A 10,228-nucleotide genomic window follows, 5' to 3' on the forward strand; every position below is an offset into this window, starting at 1 on the left:
GTATAAGCATAACTACATACAAGCATATGATACCCAACATACGGGTAATCTAACATCCCCCCTTGCTGATACCTAAGACTAATCAGTATAGTAGATAGAAAAATAATTGAAAACAATTTTGATATTGTACTGGTAACAGTAGAATATCATTGGTGTAGGCATAAAATAGGATTTTAGTGTACTAAGAAAAATAAAAGGGTGACAGCAGAGATAGTGCAGCTACTCATAAATGACATTGATTTCATCTTCTTCGTCGTGGGAGTCAGAGTTGTAGCCACCCAGTTTGACGGCCGTGGCGGCACCGGCTTTGGTTCTAGTATAGTTCTTTGGTTTTGGGCAGTCGGGGGAGCGATGGCCTTGTTTTCCGCAATTGGAGCATCCAAAACGTTTGGTATTTGCGGCAGAGGCGGAGACAAGATCACTTGCTTTGGTACCGTTCAGGCTAACTTCATGAGCCTCTAGAGTCGCGGTGGTATCGTTGAGAGACATCTCAACGGCGGTATAGACAACGGAATCCCTGACGTTGGACCAGGAGGGATCAAGTCCACCAACGAGGCGGTCGGCAATTTGTCTATCGGTTGGTAATTCGTTTACCGTTAGTAGATCGTCGGCGGCAACCCGAACACGTCCAATCCAGAGTGCGATTGGCTCGTTTGGATCATGTCGAGCATTCCAAAATGCTTCATGCAGGCGGATCCGACGAGCTCTAGTATTCTTCTCGTATGCATTAATGATTGTTGAGAAGAGACGAGAAGCAGGCTTGACTTTTTGATAACGCTGGCCAAGAGCATCGGTCAGCGTCCATCTGATGGTGGAGCATGCTAGTTCCGAAAGTGCGTCCTAGTCGGCAGCGATGTCCTTGGGGTTGTAGCCTTTGGAGTAGTCAGCCGAGCAAGTGGAGGTGTCCGGTTTGGGGTCTTCCTTAGGTCGAGGAAGAGTGCCCTTGACTATATCCAGCGTGTTTTGCATGCCTAGCGCAGCCTCGATGCGAGATTGCCAACGTGGAAAGACAGACTCGGTGCCATCTAACTGTTTGATTGACTGAACCAGATTCGAGACATTTTGAACTTGACGATAATACATTTCGAGTTTGATCCCAATCGATTGGTTGAATAGGAAGCTGGACAAGATTGAGAGATATCGACGACCTAGTAAATCAAGTACTGCAAGCGGATCATATCTGAAACTTGGAGGAGTTGAAGATAAAAAAATTGTTTGTCGAAGTATGAGTGAGACAATGGGTCTCATAACCTGTTGAGGGACACCAGGGACTGAAACTAACCTGAGCTGTCAAGACTCACAGGTTTGACTTGATGAATAAATATGGTAGTATTTCAGTAAGGAAAGGAAAAGGAAGAGAACCGGTAGAGTTGTGGATATGATAGGCTTAGTATAAGCATAACTACATACAAGCATATGATACCCAACATACTGGTAATCTAACAATAAGTCCCTCCTTTGGAGGGTCCCTGCGGGACGGCATCCCCCCTCCACAAAGAGAGGGACTTAGTTAGGGTCAGACCCACAAACAACCACTTGTGAGCTCAGCAAAGATCCAGGATTCTGACTTCAACTCAACAGGGTAGCCACAGGGGTAAGGTTGGGGGCAATAGACTGACATAGCCTTTTGAAGCTTGAGTGTTGACTTGTTGAGTGTTGATTCAACAATGACTTGATGAAGCTGACAGAAGCACACTGGAATTCAATGGGTGCCCATGGGCTGCCCAAAACCCGCTATACAAACTCAGGTACCCATTGGGCAAGCCCATTCACCGCGTGCAAAAACAGTTCATGACTGCACTACAGGTTGCGCAGTCATGTCGCAAATCATGACAGACATGCATGTGCCATGAACTGTCAGGATTACATGACAGGCTGTCATGAGAGTGACAGCTCTGTGAACCCCTCTGCACAGTCACTGTGTATGTGACATGTACCCCATGGTGCTTACATGTTGCCTACATGACAAGGAGACCTGTGAAATTACAGGTCCTTCATGTCAAATAGTGCTGACAGGACAGTGTAACCTGTCCCCCAGACATGACTTGTTTTTGCACACGGTGACTTGCAACATTGGGAGACTAGATGATCCTCCACGGCTGTACAAAACGTCCTAGCTTAACAAAGCCACTCAAACGGAGGTCCGGGGTACCTGCGCAATCTTTCCACCTATTGTCCTATTTTTAGGGATATGTAATGACATTCAAATGTCTTTTTTTGCAACTTCATCTAGTTGGCTATATCCCGTATCACACATGTTGCACTGTACAGAATCTGGAATCCATGATGTTACAACTCTGATTACAGCTCAACAAGAGGTGTTGAGGAGGGGAAAAAATAGTAGAAAGATAGGGACAGCTTGGGCCGTCCCAGAAATGTAAACAATTTCAAAAATGGTGCAGAGGCTCATGAGGGAGCCACCAAAAGTCATAATTCTCTCAGGCCGCGGCGTGCCTGAATGTAGCCTAAACAATGCTAAATGAATTGGTTGCCAATTTGCAAAACAGACTAAAGAAATTATGTACAACTAAAAAAACCCAACCAAATGCAAAAAAGTAGGTTTGCCAATGCAAAAAAATTCAAGACACTGCAAAAAACAAAAAGCTGTCCAACATGTCGGTCCAGCGCCTCCAGACAGGGATTTGTGATTTTATGTATGATTTATGGTATTCAAAATTGCATATGCCACTATTTACATAAAATCATAAAGCCAATTTTGGCTGGGAGATGTCAGCGTGCATAAAACTTAAAGTGACATCTCCCAGCCAAAATTGCAGTTTATGATTTTATGTAAAAAAATCTTATGCAATTTTGAATACCATATACATAAAATCATAAACTGCAATTTTGGCTGGGAGATGTCACTTTAAGTTTTATGCACGCTGACATCTCCCAGCCAAAATTGGCTTTATGATTTTATGTAAACAGTGGCATATGCAATTTTGAATACCATAATTGAAAAGAAAGAAACGCTACACCCGGGGAGTCCATCCACGGGGAAATCACGCGGAATCCACGAGGACTCCACGTGGTAGCCGCGCGCGAGGTCGGACCAGCGGCTTTTGGTCCAGGGAATCACGGGTTCACCACCGGGAGGATCACCCGTGGATTCCACGGCAGATTTTGGCACCGCGTGGAATCCCCGTGGATTCCCTGTGATCACGACGTGGAGGTCGGGCCCACGGGTGGACCACGGGTCCTTCAACCGTGGACTCCCCGTGGATTCGCCGTGATACCCACGGGCGGGTCGGGCCCACGAGATGTGGTTTGGTTAGGTAACCCGGGGGGAGGGGGGGCGGAGCGGATCAAAAACGCGGGTAATATTGCAGAATGTGGCACCACCAGGGTACCACACGCTACATTGCATATCATTGTAAAGACATAAAAAAAGGGATTTATAGATAAAAAAACAAATCACAAAGAGAAGCAAGAAATAAAAGAAAATTGAGAGAAATGAGAGAAAAGTGAGTTTTCAAGAGCTAAACGGTTTTCAAATCCGATATCACGAGTTTTGAGGTATTGGCGAGTTTACTCCTTGATCTGAAAGAGTGCAATCACAAGAAAGATGAGATCGGAGTGAATTTTGGGTGGATGTATCAGCAGATGGAGACGCGGACGTCCATGGTCAGGCTTCCCGGGGTGGGCGCGGCAGAGACACGGGCCCTGTGTTTGGCCGGCGACGGCTCGAGGATGTCAACGGCGACACTGAACCGGGTCTGGGCGTTGGTGATCTCCCAGATCAGTTGGTGGGCGTGGTACCATATCGACGAGATTTGCTGGACGAGCTCCTGCATAACCAACGCCGAAATTCAGGGACGCTTTCTGGGACAAACAGCAAGGGAGAGGGAGGAGGGGACGTACTCTGACTCTTCCCTGGACTTTTTTGCCGTCGAAGTGGGCCTTCAGATGGCCGAAGAAGAACTGCTCGACCTGCCAAATGAGCGGCTCGTCCTGTTCTGCTATCGGCACCGATGGCCCGGCCCACCGAAGCTCAACCTTCCGTACGTTGCGATAGGGTTGCTCGGGGTCAAATGGGTCGAGGTGGAGATTGACTCCGATCGTCGAATAGAAGATGAAGACAAACAGGTCGTCCTCGAACCGGACCAATTCCCAGCCCAACATCTTCTGTATCAGAATATGTAAGATAGAATAATGGTCCTCAAATGGTCAGTTGATATTAAGCGGGCCAGACCGGGACAAGAGAACATGTTGTTGCACTTACGCTTTCGAGCAAGCGCAGCCGGGGAATCTTGATCATACCAGCAAAAATCTGTTGGGCAAAACTAGAGACCCTGTGCTGGCCTTCGGAGAGATTGGGATGTTCTTGTTGGTCGTAGTTCCTAACCCGAGGTTGAGATAAGCTGATGAAGCGGATCTCCGCCTGTTCAAAGAACTCATTCAAGCTAATCAATAACGGCGATGGTGGTACAGGTAGAGTCTGCGGTGAGGGCATCGAAGAGCTTGCGCCGGAAGGATGTGGGTCATGCTGCTGATGACTTGGGTTGGACGGCCGATGAAGATCTAAGGGAGCTTCTTTGACAGAAGCCGATGGATCGGCCGACTTTGATCGCAAAAGCTCATTGGTGTTTTGACCTGGATCGTTCTGGTTTGCCTGGTTGGACGTACCGGCTGGAAACACTAAGCGGCGGGGGGACGCGAAGGACAGGCGGAGATTTTTTGGAGAGCCTGAGAGGGAGCCGGATAGGCGGCGGGATGGAGATGCCGAAGATAACCGCGGAAGGGCACGGATCGAAGATAGTCTGGGGAGTACCGGCTCGAGGGAAGTTCTGGGAAAGCTTCCGGCTCTTGAGATAGACTCAGCAGATGTGCTTAGAAGAGATGGCCCGGAGTTGGAAGGGCCAGGTAGAACCAATGCCGGCTTTGGAGCAGGATTTTCCTCAAAACTCATGTTGATCAGGTCGTCGTGTTCTTGGAGGTTCTGCAGGCTGGGTACGGATAAAGAGGACCGGTTAGGCGGAGGACCGAAAGACGGGCGGCTGGTAGCAGGTTCATGGAAGTCGATCAACGCTGGATCAGCCTCTTCCATGTCTGAGCTATCTTGGGGCTGCAAGAACTCCGAGATTCTGCTCCGAGCTTTCTTCGGCGCCGGTTCCGAATCTTCCGAGTACATCGACGGCCCTGGGTCCTCTTGGTCACGGGCATTGTCAAGTTCGCGTGAGACATCACCCCAGTAGCATGTGGGGTTGATGGTGTGAAGGTGAGCCTCCAGGGGCCGTGAGGAAGTCAGAGGGCGGGATGGCGGGGCCGGGGAGCAAGTCGTCTCTTCCCTTGGGAGCCATTGAGTGTCCTCAAAACGCACACAAGCCAGCCGATATCACTGAAATAGCCCTAACACCGGCAATGCAAGGGCATCCGTGTGAGAACGACGAGGAACTCACGGGGAAAGTTTCCACCGGGATCCCAGAGGAAGCCGTGGAATCCTCGTCATCTTCCCCATTGGAATGACGAGGAAATCCCGGGCAGGTGGAGACGACGGGAAAGCCCGTCGTCTCCACGTATTTTCCACGGGAGGGTGGAGACGACGGGGGGAGCAGTCCCGTCGTCTCCAAAAACGGGCGGGCCAGGAAGCACCCCCGCCGTGTACGCCAAAATGAAAGATATCCCGTTGTTAGGCATAAGCCCCGCTTGCACCCACGGCTCCGCGGTGCCTCGGGCTTTGTTATGCTCGAGATTTGGGCCTTTCGGAGGCTGTTGATGCCCCTTGCAACCGAAGTACTAGGGGGATTCAAAATTGATCCAGGAAGCGTTCCAGGTCAGATTTTCCAGGAAAAAAAATCGACCTGGAACACTTCCTGCGGACCTGCGCTCCTTCTTCCTATGCCTTTCCAGGTCCTCCAGGACGACAGGAGATCAGGAAAAATATAAGCGCACAAAGACATAAATTCAAACTTTTTTCTTGAACACCGGTCCCCCCCCCGGCTCTTCCCCCTATCCTGTCTTTTTTCGGCACCCATCACCACATCTTTGCTAGCAAAAAAATTCATACAACACCATGCCACCTAAGAAGAAGAACAATCCTACCTCCGCAACGTCCGCAACACCGATCAGCACCGCGAGCCAACCCAAGAAGAAGAAGCCCCCTGTAGCGTGGGACAAAGATGGTGAGGATGGCCGAGATTCTAGCATTCGCATCCTCCTTGACTGGCTCGCTGTTGAAGGCAACTACGAACAATGGCGCGGTGATACCAAGACCGGGTCAACCAAGTCCGCCCTAGCAAATGAAATCTTAGCATTGATGGTTGAAGCTGGTATCACCCACCGAGACAACAAAGGAGTGCAAACCAAAATGCAAGAGCTTCAAAACTCCTACTCAAAAGCTAACGACTTCCTCTGCAATACGAGCTCTGGCCTCCAGGAGGATGACATAGCCAATGGAACAACTACCCTCAAAAGTATGTACATTTTTTTCTGAAAATCTCTCCTCCGCTGCAACTTACTGTTTAACACCTTTCAGTTGCTTTGACAAAGATCTGTAAATATTGGGACAAACTTAGGCCCCGTTTGGCAGCAGTGATGTTATGTAATAACCACTGCTTTTCTATAACCGGGCCTCACCGAGGCCCATATCGTATCACTCGCATGTTTGGCAGATTTGAGGAGTTATGAGGGTCATCACGAGTTTCCTCATCACTCCTCATCATCCCCGCCATTTCCGATATAGTACCCCTGGGGGTGTATTTGGGGTGATATCGGCACCCTTACACAACACACGACCAACTCCACCTCTGTTACTCACCTCGATGGCCGGTACAGACTTTGTACCGGTCACCGAGCGGAGTACACACTCCAATCGATGGAAACGGTCATCGAGATTGATGACCGATCCAACACAATCGGCCATCAATGACCATCGGTCATCGAAGGGACTATGTATTCTCCTCAATGACCATTGGTCATTGAAGGGACTGTGTACAGATTCTCCACGATGACCATTGGTCATCCAAGGGACCATGTATTCCCATCGATGACCGATGGTCATCGATGGGACTATGTGTTCCCCAAAAGGGACTCTGTTATATTCCCTTCGATGACCGTGTACCGGCCATCGTTGAGAGGAGTTAAACACTCAATTGGCCTTGCCGGTATGTACGCTTGATGGCCGGTATTTACCGGCCATGGAGCTTGTTATGTAGGCAAGCTGTAAGACGCGAGTGGCAGCCAAACACTCGTGTTATGTTGAAAGATATGAAATTCAAGAGTGATGTGCATCACATTAGGTAAGTGCACAACATCACATAACATGATTGCTGCCAAACGGGGCCTTAGTATCACCACGTGCAGTGCAATGAGTTATATCATGATGACTCATAACAGCCAGGATTTCAGCGCAGAGGTGATCCCTTACAGGTGTAGTACACCATTGAGCATAGTTGTTGTTCGCGGTGAGCCAATCCAGAAGGATTGTGATGCTGCTAGGTTGACCATTGATGCCATTGGTGTCCCAGGGAATTCCACGAAAAGATGAAGGCATTTCTTGGGGAGTTTCGGATCCGGAGTGTGTGAAAACTGTGACTTGAAAAGAATTTGCACCACTAGACGGTCTAATGGGATGCGCTTGTGGTTCTGGGGGGGGGGGGGGGGGGAAAGGTACAAGAAAGGGTTTTCCGTTCGGGACCCCGGAGGCATGGACGAAACACAAAGAACTATTGGATTAGTTCCAGGAGGCATGCTTCTGGATTCGAGTCCAGGAAAATTCCCCTTTTGGGGGTTTCAATGTAGAACCTCCAGGAAATTCTTTTTGGCAGTGTTTTATTTTTCCTGGAATTCCGACCTGGGACACTTCCTGGATCAATTTTGAATCCCCCTACTACTGTACATACAGGTGGCTGAGGCTGGGCTGGTCTGGGGAAAACATGCCTTCGCTCCGGAAACGCAAGCGTCCTCGAAGCCAATCCACAGATGCTCACCCAGAACCGACTGCCGGCCCACCATCCTCCCGCTGCCCCCGCCGCGAAGCCTGCGACAGCCAAGACTCCAAGGAGAAGCACGACCGCTCAACCCACGCGGGGCCACCAGCAGACGACTGGCAGGAATGCAGCCAACGATCCAGCCTACAAGCCAGTCACTGATGCCGAAGTGGCAGCTCTCATCGTCTGCTCAGCTACCCGTCAGTGTTTTCAACAGATAGCCCAACATGAGAGTGGCAGTTCTCATGTTTATCATCTTCACTTTTCCGAATGGATGTCCAGGGGCACAAGCCCACAGAGCGACTGCCACGTTTATAGCGGCCAGCCGAGCATCCGGGGATTGGTGTGCGACCAAACCGTACGATCAACAAATCGACCCTCACTTGATACGGCTCAAGCGATACCTGGACTTCTTCCATGGCCGCAAATCAAAATCGACCGGCTCGAGGAAGGCCTCAGGCTGGCCGATTACCCGGGATAAGTTCCTGATCTGGGCTGCTCGAGACCCATTGGCAAGCTCCGATTCAATCACTCTTTACCTTCTGGTTCTCGAGGCCGCCCGTACCGCAACTCATCACCTCTTCGCCCCCATCATGCCCCAACTCTCGAACCAATCCCTGCTGCTCGACCCTTCGGTCCAGGCAGCGGTCTCGTCTTTGGACCCTAATTTCGCCGCCAAGGCCAGTGCTAGTGCCAACCAAACTGGCAACTCTATTGCAAGGATCACTTCGGCTCCGAGCACCAATCCTAACAGCTCTAGAGGTCAAGATAACTCTCAGGTCAACAACCTCTGGGATAGATTCTTAAAAGACCTTTCAGCCTCGGGCCCCTCACTTCCGCCTAAACCCAGCTTCCTTCCCGCTAAACCGCCCCAATGTACGGTAGCTTCGTCTTCGGAGCGACACACACTTTCTCAGGTCGGGTCTTCAGAGAAGATGCCGTTGAGAGGTGATCTTGCCAAGAAGATACCTGACAGTTCTTGTACAGAAGACATTTTATGTATTGGCGATCACCTCCCCCTTGCGCACCAGCTTCGACCCGACCCCGCCCAAGATCAAAACAACAACAGGGGCTTGGCTAAGCCGCCCAAGCAAGCCCGAAGACTCTCTGAGAGCTCGGAGGATCCCCCGCTGGCCCTCCCACCCGCCCCTCCTGCTTGCCGCAAGAAACTCAAAACTGATCATCTCAATCACCCCCACAATCCCCCGGCTGTAGATCTCTCGGTGGAACACGACAAACGTGACGAACTGCAACTTTCACAACTTCGAGAAAATGTCAGGAGGTTAGAGCAACAGGACCAAGCCGGAAAGCAAGTGCAACTAGCATTGGACAACATCTCGGGGCCCCAAAACACCTCATTTCCAGATCTGCGTGTGTTCATTCCTTCCCCTGCGACGTTTATATGCACAGACCAGGAAGAACTGCTTATTTTCGTTTTCTTGTGCCATTCACTATGTGAGTCTATCGACCCTATGGGTGAACGCGCAGAATTGGAAAGAAAAGTCTGCATTTACACTTCAACCGCCCAATCCTGATCAAACTTGGCAGCCACAGTCGTGGAACCCTCAACAAACTCCCCGGCAATAAACCAAGGCATGATTCATCAATAATTGTCTAATGTATGATTCTCCTTTGTAATCTAGAGCAAGCTAAACAAGAGTTCTAGGAATTCTGACCGTTGTTGGCGGGGCTTCACACGGCAGGATTTTAACTGACAAACTTGATAATAAGCAAGATTATTTATGTATGCACTATGGTTTGAGTAAGAGGGAAGGTTTGAAGTCCAAGGGATTAAGCAGGAATCGATAAAGCTCTATTATCTGGATACTTGATGATGATTAGACTAACAAGTACAAAAATATCATTATGATAGATCCTATTTGCTTGAAGGATGTGAATGAAAGCAACACTCCGGGAGCTGCGCTTCACAAAATGGCAAGTAGAGCAGAAGCACAGCAATTTGGCCCCAGTTTGCTACACTTTTAGTAGCAGGCTGGGTGCTTTGCATTTGGGGCTTTTTTGGGAGACAAAGTATGATAATAGTGCACTAGTTTCAGTAGCAAGTAGCCCTTTTCTGCTCGAACTTAACGAAGTCCCTATGCTGCGGGCGTGTGTCTTGCGAGGCAAGCCTCCGACAGCCCTCGGCAGGAGGGACTTGCGCCTTATCGCCCCTTTTTGCGGGGGCAAGATGTTAAATTTAGGTGGCAGGAGTTTTCAAACTTCTATAGTTCCTTGCTTCCATGTCTTTCTTTGTAATAGGGGGGTTCACAATAGGATAAAAATAAAACTTTAGAGCTGAT

The 10,228-nt window shown here is 49.6% G+C and overlaps 2 protein-coding genes across 2 annotated transcripts; one reads left to right on the top strand and one right to left on the bottom strand.

Annotated features, from left to right (window-relative positions):
• Nucleotides 1-3,596: 3,596 nt before the first annotated feature.
• On the bottom strand, nucleotides 3,597-5,131 carry PtA15_3A158 (uncharacterized protein; the record flags this gene model as incomplete). The annotated part of the gene is made up of 3 exons (XM_053167098.1): nucleotides 3,597-3,788; nucleotides 3,862-4,125; nucleotides 4,223-5,131. The coding sequence occupies 3 exons, from the start codon at nucleotides 5,129-5,131 to the stop codon at nucleotides 3,597-3,599; spliced, it is 1,365 nt and encodes a 454-aa protein (XP_053018349.1).
• Nucleotides 5,132-7,920: 2,789 nt separating this feature from the next.
• Nucleotides 7,921-9,463, top strand: PtA15_3A159 (uncharacterized protein; the record flags this gene model as incomplete). Its single annotated transcript, XM_053167099.1, has 2 exons — nucleotides 7,921-8,128; nucleotides 8,211-9,463. The coding sequence occupies 2 exons, from the start codon at nucleotides 7,921-7,923 to the stop codon at nucleotides 9,461-9,463; spliced, it is 1,461 nt and encodes a 486-aa protein (XP_053018350.1).
• Between the last annotated feature and the right edge of the window lie 765 nt (nucleotides 9,464-10,228).

This window comes from Puccinia triticina, chromosome 3A (assembly GCF_026914185.1).
Source record: "Puccinia triticina chromosome 3A, complete sequence".
Lineage (NCBI taxonomy): Eukaryota > Fungi > Basidiomycota > Pucciniomycetes > Pucciniales > Pucciniaceae > Puccinia > Puccinia triticina.